The following is a 23,687-nucleotide window of genomic DNA, read 5'->3' as shown; positions in this document are numbered from 1 at the left end:
ATTGATACAGGCCATTCTTTTCAAGGACAACACGACAGTCCTTGCTTCTCCCTGCATATCCACTCAAGGTTTATCTTCTAGGTGAAACTAGATGTCATACTCCCTTTTTTGACATATTATCTCCTACAGCAAGCTCTGCTGATATGAGTGTTTAAAATAGCACTTCCAGCCCCTGTTGCATAGCTGTAGGATTTCATAGCACATGGGAACCGCTCTCCTTTTCCAGGAGAATTCACTGCGGTGCAACACTGACCCAACCTCTGTGCTTAAAAATCAAACCCACTAAAACATATATTGTCATTTCACATTTAAAACTTGCAAGTACAAAAGAAGCCAAGAGAAGCTACACAAATCAGGTTTTTTTAAAGGCTACTTACCCCTCGTAACACAAGTTTTAATTAGGTTTTGGCAAGCAGTTTCAGAGAAAGCTTTTCTCCTGGAAAATGCTAATTTGTCAAACCCAAAAATTTTCAGGAAACCCTCCCTGACAATGTATCTAGGGGGAATAGTTTTCCAATTTGAGGTGAGGGAAAAGGAAATCTGAAAGTATAGGTAAGAGTAAAAACAAGTGGAAAAGCTCAGAAGCCCAGCTGTGATAACAGCTGAAGAAGAAGAAGCTGAGGTTCAAATCTTTATTGATACTTGCACCATTCCTTGGCACTCGAGTGCCATGGCCAGTGACTCAAGTCCTTGGAGGCATTTCTCCTCCAAACTAAAAATATTTGAAAAAACATACTTTTCCTTTTGATGAAGACTGACACCAAATAAAATTTCTTGTGTGCTTACATGTTTGTTTTGTCTCTTTCCAAAATACATTTCTCATTTTATGTCTATGCTGCCAGGAACATCCTGGTTTGGTGTGCATTAAAAAAAAAATTTTAGAAATTAATGATTATTTCTTATTCTGATTACTAATAATAATTCTGTGCTTCTCTGTGTGTTTTATTAGACAGTTTTCTACCCCGCACCTGTGGGTGTCCTGTAACATAATACTGAGAGTGATGTTTCAATTCAGGAAGATCTCCCCTTTGGATACAGAGGGATAAAGAAAAAGTTTATTTAAGAGAAATCAAAAAGGATTTAGTAATCAAGAAACCTTGGAAATTATCCATCTGCTGGATAAGTAACATATGAGCAAATGGAAATTACTTAAATGTTTAAGTAATGCAATTCTAACTTGAATTTGGAGAGTTTAATTCTGTTTTAGGAAGGGGAGAGTGAAAGACTAACTCCCAGCATAGGACTGTGGGACTCTTGTGGCAGAGGATTAAGAATTGCATCATGTAAATTGAAGTCTAAACCAGAAATTAAAAAGGAAAAATAAATCAAACTAACAATCAGGCAATCCACCAGACAGAATGCTAACTTTTGTTTGGATCTAGCTCAATTCAGTTCTTAACCTCATTGGTTATATGGAAGTGAAAAAAATCCATGTCACTTTGGGTGAAATAGTCTCACATTAAGAGCATCAATTTGGAACCTGCATAAATCACCCAGATCAAGTGAAAATTAACAAGCTGTGTTGTAAATTGGTGGCTATTACATCTTGCAACATGGTCTGGAGTACACAAGAGTACTATTATTGTTAATAAATTAATTTTGGTCCAGAAATGAAGTTTGATTAGCATTTTATTTGGGCACCATACAATATGGCAGAGAAAAAAAAATAGAAAAAAAATTCAAGCTGATTATAACATCCACGTGCCATCAACTTTCTGCTCCAAGAACTTTGAAAGTTAAGCCAAACCAAACCAATGCAAATTGGTGGATTTGGACATCCTTTTCATGACCACATTATCTTAGCTGGATTGTTAACAACTTATTTTGGAAATCCAGTTAGGCACAAAGGAGAAAGGCAGAGAAACAGAGAGAAAAGTGTATTTCATAGTTCTGATATCCTGATTCTGTGAACGATTTTCAAAGCAAATTCACTTTTAAGGGCACCTGTGTCAAGAATAAAAACATCACTGCACTGCTGTAAGTGTTTCTTCACGGCAGGCTATAAATACTTAGGGAACAAGATGAAACAAAAGCCTTGCCCAGTTTCCTATCTGGTGCTGGAGTTTAAGTATAGTGGCAAAGAAACTCTCAGGAAAAGATATTTGTTATAATAAAGTCAACTTTAGTTCACTATAGGATGACTTTCTTGTGTTTTGTAGTGGGGTTTATCGGGGAAAAATCACTGGATTTTGCCCTAAAGGACAACAAGTATTTTATTTGCTTTATATTCCAGTCTCCAACTCTGTTTCTGTTTGTTTTAATGAGGAACCTGAGAACAGGATGGACCCACAATTAGAAATTATAGCCAAAGGCACTATAATGATTTCCACACTAAATTTTGTAATGGTATAAGAAATGCAGGAAAAGGTCTTACTCATGAACTCATCAGTTCAGCTGCCAAACTATCGCAAATTTTAACTATTTTAGTTAAAAAAAAAAAAATACACAGGTGCTCCTGATGAGAAAGTTAAAAGGCAACTGGACTTGGACTTGGCTGAGATTCATGAGCAATAATAAAAGTTACAGTCACTCTGCACTGCACAGGAGATGTTAGAAGAATATTTATTTAAAACATTTCTTGCACTCACTCCTATCCAAAATAGAAGTAACAATGAATGCAGGCCAGTGTCAGATCTAGGACCAGTTTGAGCTGGAACCAGGTGCTGCATCAAAATACTAACAGACAAAAGAAAATTAGAGTTTAGGTGCTATATTTATTCAAAAATGGTTTTAAATACCAGACTTCCGTATTGATAGTCCAGGTGAATTATGAACTGTCTGCAGTTAAATGTTCTCACTCATTTCTGTTGCATAGACAAAAAAATCCCTCTCCCAAATCACACTGGATTCTGTCTAATCTTAGTCTCTATTTGATAATACCTTCAAACTGAACATAAAAAGAAATTCTCTATGTGCAGTGAGAAAGGGGTGGCGGTACATTTCTCTGGGTTTTAACAAGATTTAGAATTTAAAACAGCACTAGGTAACTTCCTGCATGGAAAACCAGGGAACTTTCACAATTAATGTATCCTGAAATAGGTGTGGTCCCCAGGCCTGTTTTGTAAAAGAAACCATAGTGCTGGATTCAACAACAAAGTGAAGTACAAACTTGAAGAAAGGCATTCTTTAGTTAGTCCTTTCATTTAAAATCAGTTATGTTCAGGGCAAAACTATTGTATTTCAAAGGAGCCTATTATGCCTTCCCATAAACAGAAAGATCATACGTTTTAAAACTAAAGTATCATTATGCAATCAAGCTGTTGTATTATAAACTATTTTGTGGGCTCAGATGCCCAGGGCCATCTTTACAAATATTTAAGAGGTCATTATCAGGGTATGTTCTCCCTAAAACTATAATTCTTTCCTCGTGTTTTCATATGCATCTTACCATAAATATCTGATTTATAAACAATTTTTTTTAAAGTTTACTAAGGGCACAAAAGGGAGGCAAGAAATCATTTAAAGAAGCAGAAATTAGTGGATGCAGCAAATACATACATGACAAAATAATGTGTTAAGAAAAACAAAAAACAATGTGGAACAGAAATAAAATTCCACAAAAGGACCAATATATGTATTCCAGTGGAAGGAAAATAATGAAAGCTAGTAAAGAATGAACCTAATACACTAAAATTTGACATTAAAATAATGTATCTACATAGGGTGACAAAATGAACCCAGAGTTTCAGGTGAATGTTTGAGCAAAAATAACTTTTTTTTTGTCTGAAGCCATGGAAATCAGAGGTGAAAATGAAGAATACCATGAAGCAAACACCACAAAGTGTTGCTGATATCCCTGTCCTCCTCCTTGGTGTGGCAGAGGGTGGGGTTGGATATTCCCAAAGCTCCTGGAGCAGTGCTGGGGGCTGGCTCTGCCCTGATGGGACCCAGCTGCTGTTCTGATCACCAGAATTATCCTTTCTTGTTCTTCTCCCAGCAGATTATCACACTTTTGAGCCTTAAAACATCCCAGCAACATATCAGCAACATATCCTTATTTAATAGGGAAACAGGTCCATCCCCTGTCCAGAGAGAGTACCTGGCTACCATGGAAATAGGTGCCACAAAAATGTCATGTTAGATATTTCTATCAGAGCTTAAATGGGCCTAGGAGGTCAAAGAGTGGATGATACTGGAAGCCAATCTGAAGGACAAAAACACAACCACTGTTGTAAAAACCATCCATTTCCACTGGTGGCCACGGTATGCTTGTGCCTCACATTTGGAAATGAAGCACAGAGAAATATTTGGAAATGACTGAGGCTGAAGAGTTATTCTGATATTGTAAAAGCAATGAGAGCAATGTTCTTGGAGAGTGGCTAGACTGACCTCAGTCACAGACAGACTACTTAAATAATTAATTCTGGGCACTATAAACAAATAATTCATAACAAAATATCATTAATCCCAACCAGCATGGTTTCATGGAAATCAGAGGTTTGTCTAGCAAACTTGTTGCATTTTTTGATGGACCAGAATATTTAACAAGTCTGGTTGGTGAAGGCAATGGTGTTGAAATAGTGTTTGGCTTTCTGTGCCACCTTTGACTTAGTACCACATGACATTTTGATCAAAGCACTTGCATTCTATAGAATTAACAGGGCATATATTACATGGATTAAAATCTGGCTCGGTGACAGACCTCAAAATGTGGTAGTTAATGGGAGATATCAGTTAGCAGGGCCAGAACTGGCACAGCTCTCGAGAGCGGGGCTCTCATCCAGTGCCATCTAATACCTCTATCAGAGATGGGACAATGAGAGAAAAAATTCCCTTGGCAAAATAAGCAGATGACACAAAGGTCAGGGAGATATTAAATAATGACAAGGACAGGTAAAGTTACAGAAGATCTGAGCTACTACCTTAAACAGCCACAGTCTGGCAAAATTGGGTTTAGTATGGAGGAACACAAGGTACATCCAACACTCTGGATTTAGGCTACAAAGGACTTGAAGTTTACTTTAAATAAAGATTTGATCTCTGAGCTCAGTGCTGCAACAAACAGGACTAATGTAATGCCTTGGATTATCAAGGAGTACCAAAGAAGTAGGGATGAGATTGAACCTCTTCATGGGCTGCAAACAGGATCTGTAGTAAAGCACTGCACTTGATAGCGAAGCAAATAACATGAAACATAAAATAAAAGCTTTGTTGATTCCTATTAAAGTGAGGACAGGGAAGTGTCCTCTTCATCTGTACATTTTATGTGATTTGAAGGTACTGGACTTCCTTCCAGCACTGCCCAGCTGCAGGACCTGTGACAGCAAGCCTGAATTCAAGGTAGCATCAAGAAGATTTTCTTTTTTCCTGTGATCAGTAGAAATCCAACACTGCTTTCGAATTTAGTAAAAGCAGAGATAGTGGGGGAATAAAAGGAGAGGGAATATTGTAGTAGTTCTTTAAATACTATGAAACAGCTCTATTGGAGGTGTCTGACATGAGGTTTGGTGAATCTCCTTAGGAAATTAGCTGAAAAGAAATAATTCTATATTTGACTGCAATAATATCAAGAAGATGAGGGGCATTCCTACATAAAAAGAGAATCTCATTTTTTCTTGCAGTAATAACTCCAAGATGCAATGAAAGGAGAAAAGCTTGACTAAGATCTTATTGTTTTCAAGACCCTATAGAAACTGTTTAATGGAAGCAATTAAAACACTGAATATGAGCATTACATACTGAGAATGAGTAACAAGTGAATATGATGGAGGATATACTTCACTCTGTTTCATATCACTCGATGGTAGAATTTCCACTTAGATATTTACACACAAATAAATAAGGGCAGTGAGAGTACAAAGCAAGTGTAATTTAAATGAGCACACAGTTCACTGCTACGCGGGGCTGCTGTTTAATGCCCAAATCAAGCTTGCTCTGCCTCTGTTGTCTTCTCTATTGTGCTGTGCTTTGACATTCAAGAAGTTTATGGTTTAAAAGCCCCAGGAACAACAAGACTTCCTCAGGAGGCTGCCTGTAACAAGAAACTAAACTAAGCTTTGAGCCTATTTGTTTTGAATGGAGCCGTCGAACACGCAGCGTGCTCACTGTAATTTTGCCCTTACCCCCAATATATACTTTTGCCATTCTGCTAGTCCCACTTCTTGCAGCTAAACAAAGTGACCTCATTGCTTTCCACTGTATTTTCTTTTAAACATTGGCTGGGATGATTGAGATTCAGGAATGTGGGAAAATGGATTCCCAAGCCACGTCCATCCCCTTTAATTCTGAGCTGTAATTTTTGGCTTGGCTTGAATCACAGTCATCACATTTCAGTCTGAATCTCTCTGTAAAGTGATCTTTCTTAAACATTTCTTTCACTCATCATGGGATCAGAAACAAAGCCATTCTAGTCTTTCAGCGAAACACTTACAAACGTCTTTTTACAGCGACTCACAAGAGCTGAATTTCCTTTAAAAAATGTTTGAAAAAGAGGAGGTTTTCATTGCCTGATTGTCCTCTTTGTGAATCTTGTCATCTGTATGCCATGAGCTACAGCTATTTTAATCTGTTTTTGTTTGCAATCCATTTGGTGTCCGCCCAAGAAAATGCAGGTGATTCTAATTAACTTACTGCTGAAGATGTGGAAAAATCTCAATTGTGCGACAGAGAATTATACACTTAAAACCTTCCCTCTATTATTTATAACAGCTTATTAATGAAAATGATTACATGAATACATTTACCACCTGATTCATCTTTGTTCACTTTTTAAATCAACAAGGTTTATGCTAAAGGGGAAAAAATGCCTACCAAACACAGACCTCAAGTACACACATCAGCTTGCTGGTTTAAATGGAATGGCAGTTTAAAAGGAAATAACATCGTCTTCATGCAACACAGTATAATATCTGAAATTGCCAAATGTTTGGAAGTAGCTGTTCTCTCTCTGTAACACATTAGTGTATAATTTTGGGAATGCTTATTTCTGTTTCATTTACGTGTTTGTTTTCTCTTGTGATACCTCCTTCACCACTCCTATTCCCTTTCATTTGCTGCAGTCACTGCTTCTCACGTACAGGTTAGGAGGTCCACCCTGACCAATCCTTAATTCATCTGAAATAAAATAACATTTTTTTTGTTTTCTCCTGCTTTATCAAGTACAATTTCTTCCATGCTAGCTAAGAGTGATCAAGGGTGGTGAGGAACTGGAATGGGTTGCTCAGAGAATCTGTGGATTCCGCATCCCTGGAAATGTCCAAGAACAGACTGGATGTGGTTGAAGCAACAGGAGAGTGGAAAGTGTTCCTGCCCATGGCAAGGGGGGAATGAGATGAGTTTTAAGCCCTTCCAATGCAAATCATTCTATGATTTTATATTAAAATTGATGGATGTTACCTGAATTGAGAATTTTCTGCTAGGTACAGTGACCAACAGGCAATTTACCACCTTCCATTTCTATTATTCCTTGCCACACTCTGATAGACTAACTTGAATGTGATGACAATATGGATAATGCTGTTTATTTTGGGAAGGATGAAACCCTGAATAAAGGTTATCATTTTAGGAGAAGCTGACGATGGAAAAACTCATCCACTCTGTGACATGATCAGAACAGCTGGGGATGTAATGTGGAGGGTGAGGGAGAAGAGAGCCAAGGTATTTTGTATGTTCAAGAAATATATACAACATTGCCATTTCTTATATCCCAGCTGTGCCTGTTAACTTCTGGAAACATGTAAAGCTCAGCAATAAAGCATACTTGACTGATATTTACTGCAATGTGCATTATAAGACATTTTCTGTCACACATTATGTTCTGAAAGAGTTAAGTAACATGAAAAATACAGGCTCGAGATTATATCTGTCATGGATGAAAATACCACATTTATGCCTCATTGTAATCCATTCATTGGTTTATGTACCCCAGCCCTCCAGGGAGTGTCACAACTCCACATGATACTGCTGAGAGCTGTATTTTGCTTTTGGATTTCTGATTTAGCTGAAAGAAGTTTAAAAACACATGTAGCCTGACAACTCCCTATTGGCTGTAGAGCCGAGGAGGGTCAAGAGCATAAACCATTCCAGAAAAAGCCAGCTGTGACTTAGGCTCACTGTAAAGATCTGCCTCTCACAGACAGTAGCAGACCAGAAATTTATGCATTTTGCTAAATCCTCCCACTTTAGTTGAACTGTGCTTAATTTGGGGATCCATCATCACCAACATCGTGCCTGTGTTTTTTGAGCACTAAAGGAAACTGCACTTTGGGAGGGTCCAATGTCCTTTTAGGAGTGTGCAGAACTTCCAGTCAGGTCCACTGACACCACCAGTAGGAACTGTGCTTAAAGCTGAGGGACAGCTACAATTCTCCAAACATCCCTTGCTCTCAATGCTGATTTTAAAGAGAATTTAGTGCACAGTAGGGACAAATCTTTTCCCCCCTCTTTCACAATAGTGAGAGATTAAATTAGACCTCAGCAATGTCACCTCCCCATCCTGACTAGTGCTGTTTCTTGTTGGACTCTGAACAGTTGGAAGATCTTCCAGCTGTGGGCTAACAAAACCTTCAACCAAAAGGGGTAAGGATTGCATTTTCTAGGCTGCAGCACCTTCAACCAAAAGGGGTAAGGATTGCATTTTCTAGGCTGCAGCACCTTCAACCAAAAGGGGTAAGGATTGCATTTTCTAGGCTGCTGCACCTTTGCTTGGCAAAGATATTCTTCATTCATTTTTTCTCTTTTTAATGGTAATGACTGGGATAGGAAGTTTAAGGTGGACTAAGGGATATTTAGGAAGCAAATAGAAAGTCACAGAACTGCTTCTTTCATAACTTCTTGGTTTTAGAGATAGCTGAGGGGGGCCAGATAGGCCAAACACTCCTTGTAACAGACCCATTATTGATGACCTGACACTGTGCTCTGTCCAGCCTCAGATGTCTCAAGGTTATCTCTGTTATCTCCAGGATCAGGTCCTACTCAGCTTTCCATAGACACATCCTCCAGCTCCTGAGCATCACTGGGGAAGGATGCCAAGGCAGAGTTTAACTACTACAGTTCAACAGCAGCTAAAAAACATCAGTGGGACACTTGATAGCAGCACTTGTTTTGTTGCATAGCACAGAAGGCTGGGTTAGAAATCAAACCTGTTTGGGGACAAGAAACACAGAGGTTCTGAGTTTCTAACAGAGAAATGTGCAGAACCCTGCTCTAAAATCTGAGCTGGGGCCCTAATGTGCAGTTGGTAGTGGGGTCTTTGTTATTCACATTGTATTGTAGGCATCTATCTTTGTGTTTGGTTTTTATCTTTAAGAGGGAGTAAACATTTAAAAAGTAGATTCTTTAGTCTAAGGCACTCTATCAGACACCTTTGGGTGTTGCGGGAAAACCCAGAGGCTCTCCTGGAAGATAAGTACTCACACAGCTCTCCAACACCAGCTCAGTGAATTCTTAGCATTGCATATCTGCCCGACATATAAATGTGATAACACAAAGGTGTGTGTGCATGGGCACACGGAGATAACTTCTGCTTTAACAGACTCTTTCTCAGTGTACTCTGCTCACATTTCAAGACCCAATAATAGTGAAAACCATGGGATTCCACTGCCACCTTCTTTAGTGTGATAAATCTCTGTCTAAGCAGTGAGTAAAACTTTCTTGTTTTTGCGAAATTCATATTTAGTGTTATGAAACAGTGACATTAAGCAGTACTACGGGAAACAACAGAGACATTAATTTTAATATGACACAAACCTATTGTTCTTACATATTTTTCCACTTTAGTTTGCCATCTTAGCTGCAAGACTCTGCAGCTATATATATAGATTATTTTTCCTGTCATTTCCCCTGTGTTTTCTGTCCCCAAACAGGTTCAAGTAACTTAAAAACTTTTTTTCCCTCCATTTAATTTGGGAAGAATTTAATCACCAAAGCAACACTCAGCAAAAGGCGTAGTCAAGGTGTGTGCAGAAAAAACAAAACTCATTAACTGGATTACAAAGAGTGATAAGTACCAAAACTTAAGAGGCTGGTGCATCCCTCATTACTTTGGCAGAAGCACTTCATATTTTCCATGCCATGGTTTGACATGCATTCCAGGATAGACTACACCAAAACAGCACAAAACATGTAATGAATTGCTCAGGGACTCCTCAAAAAAAGGTTTTTTAAGTATAGTCTGAAAAGGAACAAATTGCTTTCTGCTCTGAAATATGCAAATAAAAAAAAACACTCAATGAAATACAAATTATATAAATAAATAAAACATGGCTGAGACATGCAAGAAATACATAAAAATACTGACTTCTGATAAGAAAACAACCCTAGTTGCTGGCAATAAAATGCACTGGATATCTGTTAGCTGAATTTTGGGTGAAGTAAATGCATAAATATGAATATCATTTGATATTTTCATGGAAGATAATTATTTTGTAATTTAAAGCTACAGGAAGAAATTTGATTTGAATCGTTGTCTTTGTGTCTTAAAGCTGACTGTGGCATGGAATGATGTAAGGAAGGTAGAAATCCAATCTCATCCCTTTTACTAGGGCTCACATAGGCCCTCTGGTATTTCTGAAGGCTTGGAAAGATGAAGTTGGCATAAAGTGCTTTCCATATCTAATTTCCTTCTTTGGTGAGAATTCCAGTAATTATTAATGACATTTACTCTACAGACATCCAAGGCAGTTGTAGGGTTTCTTACAGAAACCTCTTGCTCTAAGCTGTGGCCTTTGTGTTTTTAATGTAGGGCATATCAGAACACAAAAATGCAGCTGAGACAGAGATAATAAAAGGCACCATTGTGAACCCTTCATAGTGTGCAAATTCAGATATTTTTCAGGCATCCACATCATGAGAGTTTGAAAAGTATTAGAAAATATCATGTCTTTGCAGCCACTGCTGTGAGGACAGTCCTGCAGGTCACAGATCAGGGCATTAAATAAAATGTTTTGTAGCTGCTCTGGTTTAGTGTCAAAGCAGGAAAACCTGCCTGCATAAATAGCACCCTTCCAGAACCTTCCACCTCTTTGTTTGGATTCAAGTCTGGCTTGCAATTTGTTTGGGCTGGAGAGTTTGAATGGTCTTGTTTTCAGTGGTTACAGGGGATGCTCTGCTTGTTCAAAGTCAAGTTTACAGTCTAAGTGAAAGCAATTTTCAATAGTAGAGGATGTATCTTATCTCTCTACTAAGGTTTATTAAAACTATGTAGCACCTGATAATTTAACACCGAATGAGTGGCTGCTAAATTTCCCCCCTCTCTTTGTCCCTCTGTCTCACACACACAAACACAGGAATGCTTCTCGCCTGCCAAGCTATGTGCCAAGATTTTGTTCACTTTAATCTCAATCATATGAGCTAGAGAGCCATGAAACAAAGTTCCTACCAAGTATGCTGACAGATTTTTAGTTCTCGTGGCTCCGCAGGGCATCACTACAAGCACATGAAGGAACTTTTCTTATTAAAGGTTTCTGAGCTGATCCGTTTTTCCATTTAAGTCAACATGAGCAGTATCACCATGAGGAACTCAACACTTGCTAACCGATACCATACACTCATCAAAATTATTTCATTTCTGAGTAAACAAAAAGCTGTGGCACCTCCAGCAGCATTGTGTGGTTACTGCTGGCACGGGGAAGGCATTTGGTGGCAGCTGCTTTGGTGTGCTATGTCACATAACACCATGGCAGCTCGGGACTGACAAATCAGAGCATATGGTTTCAAATATTGGGGGGAATTTTTCCTGGGGAGGTGAAGAAAAGAGGCATGGAACAACCTCTTTCTGCCTTTTGGGGACTTTCTCATCTTCTGAGTGAAGACATTTCAAAGGCATCACCTTACCCTTGGTTTGGAGTAATCCGTGGTGATTATAAGAGCCACAGCATCACCTGTTAATAGCACATAATCTTGGCAATTAAACAAGTTCCTGTCCTTTGTTTATAAATATTGAACTAAAATCTGGTTATTTATATTTTTTTTTTCAAATAGATAAAGCTTGAAGCCCTGAAACAACAAAACTCTGACCCATTTCCTTAACTGAAAGGCATAGCTATTGACCACAGAATAGATCTATTCAGGTCCCTCAAGAGAAGTCTCCATCTGTCTTGGTGGACAGGCTTATATTAATAAAGCAGGAATTACAGGAAGAAATAATATCCATTTCAAAGCAGAATAAGTATGAGAAAGCAGCTTCTGATTGCAATATCTTTTCCCCAAAAATTTCAGTTTTTTGAAAGGCCTCACCTCCAACACCACAGAAGGTGCATGAAGGAACCACAAGGAAAGAGCTGGAGGATCCAAGAAGCCTGTTGTGTTATGAAACAAAGTGCTCACACATTTTGCTCTCTTTACATCTATGCCATTCCTCCCAAGCCATTGTTTGAGCGAAGACAAAAGAATTTGGTTTGCTATAAAATTACATCCATGATCTGTGTGGATCCTGATCATAATGCAACAATCTCCTGAGCCAACAGACAACTGGAGATCTCTGAAAAACTTGTTAGTTCCTTGGGGGTTATCACGCAGTAGCCAATTTAGGGACAATTCTGTTACTAGATTGCTAATAATATCAGTTTCATAATTTCAGGGGAGTAAAACAAGCTGAAGAAATCTTCTCCTAAAGAAGTGAAAGCCTTCACATAAAGCCTCCTTTTTAATCTATCCTCCCCCTTTGCCCTCTGCCTTCCTTCTGAAGCTCTCTGTTGGTACAACTTCTCTCACTTAGGTATCAATCCCATTAGACTGTGGTATTATATGATTAAAACATTGATGTAACACAAGCTGCTACAGCAAATAATTGAAGTAATAAAATACAACTGCAGTTATTTGCTTTCTTGAATTGCAGGCAGAAAAAAAAAAGCACAAGGGTTTTTTTTTAAGCTGACCCCACAGTGTGGCATATGGACAGTAAAACTTCTTTTTTAGTCTGTTTTCTTTTATTGCTGTAAAACTTTTTTGAAAAAAAATTATAGTGTAGTTGTAGTAGCTTTTTTTTTCCTCCCATAGGAAAAGTGATTAGTTTGCATTGTGGAATTATGTTTTCATAACATTTAAAAAAACCAGAACTTTCTATTTAAGCAGAGAGATATTGAAAGGATCTGAAATTACACCTCTTTTCCTTTTAAAGGAACTTAATGGACTTAACTTCTATTTTTGTGTGTGAGTGAACATCTCTTCTAGGCCAAGATTCATTTTGTCAAGTGTTAGCCCAAAGTGTTCTATTAATGGCTGAACTGCAAAGTCTGACTAAATGGGGTTTGCAGTGGAAATCCTGCCAGCTCCTAGTCTGTGATGGCATGTGTACTGTACCAGGGCACGGTGCCTCGCAGCCTCAGCTTATTCAGGGGGAAAAGAGAGGAGTTTTGTGCCTCTCTTTTTACCTTTTTCATGGCTGGGAGGTGAATACCCTCATGTGCCAGCTTCCCTGAATCTGCCTTTGACCAGGGGGTGAGTCAGGACCTTCATTCCCTCCTTGGCACAGGGCAAGCAACACACACACACAGAGTCAGCTGGCTTTAAATTTCTCTGGACTTTTTTCTTTCAGTGCATGCAAGTGTCAGCTCACTGATTTACAAAGTGTATTAACATTATTTTAATATCTAGAAAACGTTGTTTGATTCTTTTTTATTTCGTAGGTCAAGTGGTTTGTTTTATTTATTATGCCTATTGAACGGGGTTTTATGGAAAATTCGGAAGACGAAATGCGCTGTTTCCTTCTGCATGTTCACAAATAGATATATTATACAATGCTAGAAAAAGGCAAAAGGCCAAACTCATCTCTGGTGTAATTCCAGTAAAAGCAATAAAATTACACAAGGCATGAATTTGGCCCAGGCATTGTAAATGTTACTCTGGTGAACACTGAGTGTCTGCTTGTTGTTACTGGCACGGCTTAAAATACAAATCCCCCCTCTTTTTAATAGAAACTCATACATTCCTCTGGAAGAGATTAATCAATGAACCAGGTATCAGGTGACTATGACAAAGACAACAACTGGCTCAAATACCTGCCTGTTTTATGTTTTTTTTCCTCTCCTAACCAACTTAGAGTCTCTTCTTTCAAATTTTAAAATAATTATATATTTATTCTCTTTTGTGCCTTGTCATTACAAGGCTTTTATTTCTTTTTTCTTTTTTCTTTTTTTATTTTCTTTTTTGTCTGTTGTCTCCTTTTCTCTAATTTGTCTTGTATGCCCTTCCGTGATGTTTCCTGTTGACACTTCTTGATATTTTTTTCTAGCTCAGAATGTGGCTTTCTAGCAGACACAGAGGCCCCAGAGTGAATACCCTTCAGAGCCAACTCTGACTTGGACCTTGCACAACACTATTAACTGGCTCTTACTCTAAGAAAGGTGGCTATAGTGGGATTGCCTGAGCCTGAAGACAGAAATGGCTGAGGAAATCTTGCCAAATATGTTTGCACTAAATTCAACCGCTCCTAATTTCTACTCAAAAGAAGAGTTTATTAAAAAACAAAATAATAATAATAATAAAGAAGCACCAAACATTTTAAATCACAAACTTGCAAGGGCTTTTCTCAGAACTTTGTTGTTTTATATTGCATTCATCTGTACGTTTGAGTTTATGCTCATTGGCCACTTTAAAGTAAACATAGTTCAATGCCCTCAGAAACAGATTTCTTCTGCACACAGGAATTCCCTGGAAAAAGGCTTTATCTGCTGAACTGCTGGATATTTTTGTGTGCATGCAATTTTTTTTTTCCTATCAGTTTGTTTTGTTTCCCCTTTTATTTTTTTTTTGTCTCCCTTTTCTTTTACATTCAGTGCATATAAAAGTTGGGAGCAGAAGCCTCCTTGGAACAAGATAGAATCATAAAAGGAATCTCATCACAAGCTAAACAGTACAAATTGCACATTCTTCATGGAAGTATTAGCTTTTAGTGCGTGCCTGCATCCAAGCATAATAGATTATCCCAAAGTGGGAAAGAATGAACAGTACAAAATTAGCAGAACTGGGGGGCTCAGATCACTTGGTGGAGCAACATGATCTCTGTACTTTCAGGGCACTGAATTCTAAAGCCACTGGAAACAGAATGTAAAATTATATCAGAGTAAGCAAGGAAGCATGTGTAGGCCTGGGAGAATCAAACAAGAGCTTGGAAAATACATTTCCAGAGGAGAATAAGTACTGAAAATCAGTGAATGAACTTGTAGGAAGCAAACTGCTATTCATGAAGAATTTCTTGCTCTGAGGATAGAAAGATACCAGAGTGAAAAAACACAGAATACATTTCAGTGGCTGTTCAGAGGCCAAGTGCTGTTGGAGAACAATCCTGCACTCAGACAGAAATATAAAATGGGACAGGATAGGTCAGTCTCCTGAGGTTTCCCTGCTCAGGGAAGCCTTGCCAGAACAAATCCTTTATGCCTCTGGCCGATGGGTTTGGTCTAACCGTGCTGGGAAGTGTCCCAGCAGCACTGTGCATTTACTGGGAGCCCAAGGTGGTGCTGAGCACACCCTGGCAGAAACACCCTGTACTTTCCTGCTGCCTCCCTCAGCTCCTCAGGGATGGCAATCAACTGTTTTTGAGCACCAAATAAAATTTAAAATTTTGCTCAAGCTAAATAAATCCTGAGGAACATGCTGTTGAACTTAAACCTGATAATGAGAATTATAATACATACAGAGTTGGAGATAGGTGGTGGGATCATAATCATGGTGGAGTTTCAATCATTCCCCATCCCTGGAGTGATTTAAAAGCTGTGTAGATGTGGCACTGGGGACATGGTTCAATGGTGGCCATGCCAGTTCTGGAGGAAAGGTTGGACTCAATGATCTTAGAGGGCTTTTCCTACCTAAATTTCTGGTTTTATACAAAGGCTGTGAATCCATCCCTTGGCTGCACAAGCTTTGTGTCTTCTGCCATCCTCACTGGTTTATAAGCCACTCACCCCATCATACCAAAGCCAACAATCCCAGCATGGGAATCCTCAGCTTTAGGAGGTGTTTGGGATTTTCTTTTCTCTTTTTTTCTTTTCTTTCTTCCATTAGAAAATGAGATAGCATTAGACTCTTTTAAAAACTCATTTTTTTTCCTAGCAGCATAAATATATTCACAATACTTTATATTTTTTAAAACTCATTTCCTCTTTGCTTAACTCCTTGAGATAAGTGAACTCTCCTCTGTGTAAACATTCTACCAGAATACTGACTACCTTTTAAGCAATATATGATTTAGAAGGTAATGAAATATCACTTTCTTTTCTTTTTTTTTTTTTTTTTTTTTTTTTATAAATAGGTTTTAAAGTGCTTTTAGCTGCACTTTAGCTTTTAGATTAACAGATAAAACTGATGAAAGAGACACAACCTTCTGTCACAGGGCAGCATGGCATTTGGGAGGTGAGGTAGTTTAAAATACTGTTTTTATCTTCATTTCTCTCCATTGGGATGACTGTATTTCTTTACTACATCCCATAAGCTACTTTATCTTTGCCCATAAAGTCATTTTCTCCCTTAAACCCTGAATATTCTGCATCATGAGACTGTGTGTCTGCATGTCTGCAATGATCATGTTCATAATCAAGCACAGCTATGGACATAAAGTTATTTAAAGCTAAAATGAGTATCAGTTTTAGGCACTTTGGGGTGGCAGACTTTGGAGGCCATGAGAAATCTGAATTTTGGAGAGCAGGAAGTTATTTTTTTTTTCAAAACCATGACTTCTTAAAATTGCGCTTCCAGCTTTTAAATGCTTAATGGTGCCCTCTGAAGTCTCACTGGTGCTACCCCAGATTGCTCCCCAAGCCAAGAGCCCCACACTCAGAGGGGATTTTGTCACTGCTCTTATTTAACATGATTTGTTCCCTGGGTCTCAGTGCAATGAAACCCAGTAAATAACACACTGGACACACAGAGAAGATAACAAAAGGAAATAGTTAAGGTACTATAATAATTTTAGCCATTCTTTTTTCAGGTCACTATAATCTGCCCAAAGATAACTAATTGTTCAAAGTAAACATTCCACTCCGACCACAAAAGGAATCCATTACACAAACATATAATTCACAGTCATTTTTAGTGGGTTGTAAACAGTTTGGAATGAGCATAAAATGGGACAAAAATCAAAGTGAGCATTTAGAAATGAAAAAGTGTTTGCTACAAAAGGTCAGTCCCTTTACTTGGCAAACTATGTAGAAAAGCCTGGGAAAATGTTGAACACACAAGCAGTAAGGGAATTTTAAAGCCAACAACCTCCCTGTTTCTTTAAACAGACATCGGAACCTATAACTGGATCCTGTCAAACAAACGACTGCAAAAAAACATAACAGCTGCTAAGAAGTAAAGTTGAAAGATAAAGTTTTCTAAGCTAAGAACCTTCTCAGAAGTGGACTAAAGGTCTTTCTTAAATCTTTAAGCAAGGTTATGGATCCCAGGGTGGCTTTTAGGCATTGAATCAAATATGTAATTTTGTGTATCATTCCTGTCAGAGCATCCTGTGCTCCAAGAAAAGCAACAGAAAACAATATCTGCAACGTCCAGCTCAGCATGGAAACAGTACCTGTAATCACCAGCTTTGCTGCCTGCAGTGTCGTTTTTCAGGTCATTTAGGCTGATTTGACAACTCTAACTCGGATTTAGGAATGGAGGGAGAAAATTAAGGATGTTTCAAAAGAGAGATGAAAGTTAAATTATATTTCCCTGGAGCATTAGGACTGTATTTCTTTACAAAACCCAAGCCACACTGGATACCCTGGGTAGGTTTAGGATGCAGACTGCTAGGGGTGTTCATTTACTCTGTCATTAGACACACAGACAAATGATCTTCCCTGGAAAAGAGTTTAGTATCAGACTGTTTTCACACGATAAAACACTACTATGAGAAGTATTGGATGGCATGTTGTTGAGGTACAGCGCAGAGTGATATTTTTATTTTTTTTTTAATGCGTTCTACTCATGCCTTTCACATATTTTTTTTTAAAAAAAGAAAATGCAAAAAAAAAAAAAAAAAAAGCCAGGACTTCTAAAGGGTCGTGGATAACAAAACAAATAGGCGACTCCAGAAATGACTGGAAATGATATCTGGCCTAGAAACACCAAAAAAAGTCTTGCAATGGGCCCCACCCTTGGCAGGAGCGAGCAGCGTGTGAGTTGCAGCGCTCTGGGAAGATTGTCCCAGGCTCTCCTCCCTGCACTGCTCAGCTCGGGGCTGGTGCTACCTGTCAGACACTTCCCAGGGAGAAGAAGGAAGCAGATTGAAGAACAGATTGATGAACAGGAGTACAGATTGAGAAGGCCAGGTCGACAGATAGCCCCAGAAAAGCCTGAGGTCCATCCAAGGTAGGTGTGGATGGCAAAGTAAAAGAAGAAACAGAAAAAAACCCCCACAGAATGTGCTGTTCTATCATAAAACTTTCCCCTGAAGTCCCTGAGAAGACAGAAAATGAAGAAATGCTGGAGATCTTTGAGTAGTCCCTGTATTCCTTCAATCTGATTGCTGCATGGTATAGAATTATTCTCTTATCCTCACCAGGTCACACCACAGACATGGGAGGCTCTTCTATTTAGGATATTGCATTAAATACCAAGGATACAATACATTTTCCCAAGGTAGTTTTGACTTTAGAGGCAGTGGTCTGGATAGCTCAATAATCAGGACTAGAAGTTCATCAAAAATTATGAATGAATAATTCAGTAATTATTATAAGTAATTCATAAGAACAGGAAGAATGAAGAGAAAAACTGAGCTTCCTTAAAAAAAAAAATGAAATGTGACAATTTCCTTGCAAGTATCCAAGAATGGGCACAGTTTTATTGCCTCTCTTTATTAAATTCCACTACCAGCTCTGCAAGATGGCTGAGAAAATGGAGAAAGACCTTCTGCTTCACAGTTCTACTTCAATAACTAAAAATACAAAAAGAGGCTGAAAAAGTGGAATTCATTCCATTTTTATCACATTCTCAAGTGAATCCTTGTTTGATAGATAAATATCAGAATCTCACACCACAATATCTATAAATATTGTGATGTGAGATTTTTTAGATCAGATCTTAGAAAGCACCCCTGTTCTGAAATGGTAAAGAAGCAAACTAGGGGACAAATGACCAAACTCTGATCTAAGTTAGAGGAGAATATATTCAGAATTAATATCCTTTCGAGATTCATTTTAAAATAGCGGAACTAATCAGGAAATCTTGCCAATGGTTAATGACAACCTGTACATTTTTAATCTGTGGGAGAATATTGCTAGATTTGGCTATTGTGAGTAACCTCGTCTACTCAGAAAAATGTACTAATTAATATCATTTATTCAGATCTCTGCTAGACTTTCTGCACACAGTGATTTTGCTTTAAAATTCAGAAAAACAAGCAGAAAACCAGTAGGTGAATAAAAACTAAATCCATGAGCTGACAGCTAAGAACACAACATTCAGTGGAGCACAAACGGTTTGTAAATAACATTTAGGGATGGTCTCCTAAGGTCTTTTCTCCTAATAATGCTTTATCTGAAGCGAAGCACGCACGTAACATTTTTTGGTACAGTTACAGTATGTGGATGATATATTCTCTAAATAGGAAAAGAAAGCTTTTCTACCACAGCCAATATGCCAGCTGTACCGAGTATCTAGGCCATCTTACTAAGACTATGAAAGTAAACATACAGTTTTCATTAAATGTGCCTTTCCCATAATTGGTACATAAGTATTTCCCATGACTCTGCAGTTGAGTGTCTTGGCTGGAGGCATATCTGGCCATTAAGAGGAGGGTTTCAGATCTGTTGAGTCTCAGCCATGCCGGGAGAACTTGGCACCTCCACACACTGCTTCCTAATACCAACCCCGGCACAAAATGTCATCAGAAGCTTGCATAAACATTGGACTTAGCTTCACATAAATTACTGCTGTCCTGAGATAGTTTATGCCAGAACTCAGTAAAAACAACACTCTGAGTAAATAGAATGCGAGTAAATGGAGGCATCTTAATCCAAGAAAATGATAATAGAAAAGAAAAAAACCGCGTATCAAATATAAACTCGTAAATATAGTGATAACGTGAAATTTTTATCTCATGCCATGTGATTAGCTTTTATTTACATGTTAGGCTAAGCAAAAGGGGTAAGCTTCTCTGAGTTACAGCAAGTTTGAAGGAAACACAAGAACTGTTGTGCAGTACTCAGAAGGATGACCGCCTTTGAAGGAACCGTGATACATCCAGTTTCTAATATGAACATTTTTTGGACAATCTCACAGACAGTAAACATCTAATTAAGTTCCTTGAATTCTTCTATTACAGTTCAGCAGTGCAGAGACCTCTGGCCTCACTTCTGCTTGGAGGAGTGAGCGGTCAGATACTCCAAAACATCTATGAAATATCCAGCGCATTCTTGGGGGGACTCGTGCTGAGGTTGTAACCAAGCAGTTTGTTAGACACGTTCTGCATGGAGTGGCGTTTTTGCAATCTAATCTCTGCTTTTCCTTTTCATGTTCTGAATTTCACCTCGCAATTCCTCCTCTATTAATAGGCACTTCACACATTTTTCCCCTTTTTTTATCCAGCCTCCAGCCTCCCTCCACAAGAACCCAATGCTACTATCTCCCCCTGCTGAACGATCTCCAGTTTGTTTCAGTCTCTGACTTCCTGCCAATCATTCTGGGAATAATAATATCCCAGTGCTCTCTTTGCTGTATAATTAAAGCATGAATTTCCCTGAGTTTGAAACTCCGGGGTAGTTTTATTGCACCTTTCACTATAAAACCAGGTAACAATGGCAGAATTAAAATAGCTTTTGCCTTTGTGGGTAACGCTCTAAGTATCTTTTTTATTTTTCATGGATTCTCTTGTTCTGAGACTCCGGTGTATGGCAGTGACAATGGGTTCACCCAGCCTTATTCTGAAAATAAATTTTCTATCTTTTGCAAGATATATGTTTCCCCAGATCCCTGGAACAAGTTGTAAACTTGTAACAGATGGTGATGAAGCCTCACATTTTTATACAATACATTTTAAGATTCTGCATCTACCGCATGCACCTTCCAAAGAAAATGACCTTCAGTGAGAGAAGATGCACACTGCAGACAGGAAGGCAGGCAACAGTGTTAAGTACATCTTTTTTACACTATGAAATCCTTCTTATTAATCAAAACTTTTAATGAGGATGGATACTCATTTCAGTATTTTTGCAATATCATGGCTTTTAAAATAACTGTAAAAATTAGACACCTGCACTCATTAGGAAAAAAAAATAAATATGGCCATGCTAGAATAACATTTATTTTGGTTAAATACAATTCAAGACTTAGAAAAAAGTATTGGCCTTACATTCACCAGGGAATTTAGAATGAAATTACTGACATTTTATTGATGGCTAACATTTGCTTACCCAGAGAAAGACTAAACCAACAACATATCAAAGGAAAATACGGAATAACCAGCATGAATGAGTTCTATTAATGTCTTATCATATAAAGAAAATGAAGATACACAGAATGTGATATAGTTCCATTCATAACTATATTATAGAGTGTACTGTCTGCCTACCCTGGCAATCCAAGCAGAGTTACAAGGTTAAAGTTTTGATTACTATTAGAGTAAAAAAAAAGTATCAAATAGTAAGGAACTCACCTCTTTTTTCAACAGCTTCTATGCAGAGTCTTACAAACTGGGGAACTGTAGATTTCTCATGCTCACAAACCGAGTGCAAATGGGAGCCAAAAATTTGATCTACATTTGGAAGACAAGAGGAAAATACATTAAGGCATATTATTATTGGTGAGATTTTTCTCTCTTCTCAGCTTGCCTATTAATTTAAAACTCAGATATTGAAGATGCATTGACAAAACTGGAACCAAATCCTTTTTGAGTCCTAGTGGTCATTAGCTTTTGCCCCAGAACCAAATCCTTCCACATCTGCTGCTCATAGTGCTTGATGGATTCAATTTCAATTGCCACTTGCACCTTAATTTTGACTTTTCTAAGGCTTGGAGGTCTCCAGAGTTTGGTTGGACCTGCCATAGAAAATGTGCAGGCAGTTCCAGAGCTACAGCTCCCTAAGTCATTGAATACAAATTTCTCCATGATGCACTTGGTCCAACCTAGAAACTCATCTGGTTGGGTGACCTGTCCCTTCCATGCATTTGGAAGTTTCACTCTTTCATGAAGCACTGTATGAGGGCAAGGACTTCATTATTTTGCATCATCAGGACTCGTTACAATTTCATCTCAACTTCACAAAATCTTTTTCTTTACTGATCGAATCGCCTGCTCAGAAAAAGAGGAGATACGAGATGTCTTTTGATGAGGATTTCATCTTACACCATGTTTAACTAATGATTAGTCTCACTTCCTTCAAGAGCAATCCTTTAACTAGATAATGCCAACTTTTAGTTTTTGTGATTTCAAAGTTTTGATCAACTTTGACTGTTGATCTTGAAGCATATTTGTATTAGCAGGTTCAGCCCGTCAGATTACTAATTAGCTTCCTCCACCTCATTTCCACTCTGTGTGTTTGAGAGATTATGAAAAGAGCAATCAGTAACAGGGACGTTGTCAGCTAAAATCAGAATGAATCAAACAGATGAGAGGAACTATTCAATAGGAGCCAGTTAAATGCTGAAACAATAGGAGTGTGCTGTCATCATTTATCCGAAGAGACAGTCTCCATATAGCATTTCAACAGAGCGCTATGGTTTGTAAATTGGTGTGGAGGCTTTGGAAATTATTATAAAGATAGCTGAAAGGTGATAGCACCAGTCTGGACTTTGCATCAAAAACCCAGCAGCTCCCATGGAATTGGATGTTTCCTCCGTGGCCAGTGCCACCACACTGGACCATAACCAATTGGAGTGCTTTTTGCTCTAAAACCAACTTATCCTCACTAACAAGCAAAACCCCATTTTTTAAAAAAAAATTCTGTGTTGCAATAAGCTTCATTTTCATTAATCACCACTATTTCATCCTCAGCTCAGATTTCCAGAGTGACTCGATTGCCTTTTCTCTCCTGACCCCCAGAGCAGGGAAGGCAGCGACAGAACCAGGGTGCGGGGCAGGGGTCGCTTTGGACTCCCTGAGATGCACCAATTTAGACCAGCACCTCCCAAAGTGTGTGATCTGCATTCTGGGAGAGTACATCCGAGCTTGAATTGAAGTTAGCTGGAGTTTGGGCTGCAGAAGGGATGGAGGACTGGGTTCACAGCACTGCTCTGAGGAAGGTTGTGTGCATGTGTGGCGTTAAGCATTAGCGAACAGTCTGTTACATGTTTTGGGGTTATGTTTCTGACAAAGCACAGTCTGGTTACATTTTCTTCATAAAACATTTATAGCTGCCTTCAGTGGTAATTATACATACAGAGATTTATGATTAAAATGTACTAGCACTTCCTCTTTTGACATCTTAATTGTTTTTTAAAATTTTAGCAAAGACCTGTCAAATTCTTTGCATAATATGGAATGGTCTCCAATGTAAATTACGTTAAAAAAGAAGTAAAAATATGTCTTATTTGGTGGACAAAGACACTTGTAAACAATTTCAGAAGCAAAACAGGCAAAGAGCTGTACTGTGTTTAGATGGCAACACACGAAGAACTGAAATGAAATTAGTGTGTTGCTGTTCAGCAGTTTCTCTTCTGTGTTATAACCACTTTATAATCAACTTCTAGGATTATTTCACAGTTACTCTTTCAATCTCCAACATGAACACAAAGTATTTGGTATTCCTGGGAGGAAATTCTGAACAGGCTGAAAAGAGTTTTACAATTCTCACCTAGTCCGTTACTTCATTTCTTGGTTCAGATTCTATATA

At 38.3% G+C, this 23,687-nt stretch overlaps 1 protein-coding gene across 1 annotated transcript in view; it reads right to left on the bottom strand.

Annotated features, from left to right (window-relative positions):
• The window catches only part of ARHGAP15 (Rho GTPase activating protein 15), a 303,832-nt gene that overhangs the window by 102,753 nt on the left and 177,392 nt on the right, over positions 1 to 23,687 (bottom strand). Inside the window, exon 9 of the mRNA XM_054278010.1 lies at positions 21,512 to 21,610. Coding sequence (XP_054133985.1) covers positions 21,512 to 21,610 — 99 coding nt within the window. The remainder of the gene's footprint in view (positions 1 to 21,511; positions 21,611 to 23,687) is intronic.

Source organism: Melozone crissalis, unplaced genomic scaffold, assembly GCF_028551555.1.
Source record: "Melozone crissalis strain CALT ecotype California unplaced genomic scaffold, PUWL_Pcris_2 ptg000023l_1, whole genome shotgun sequence".
Classification (NCBI taxonomy): Eukaryota; Metazoa; Chordata; class Aves; order Passeriformes; family Passerellidae; genus Melozone; species Melozone crissalis.
Note: the sequence above shows the minus strand (reverse complement) of the source record. Positions and strands in the feature narration are given on the sequence as shown.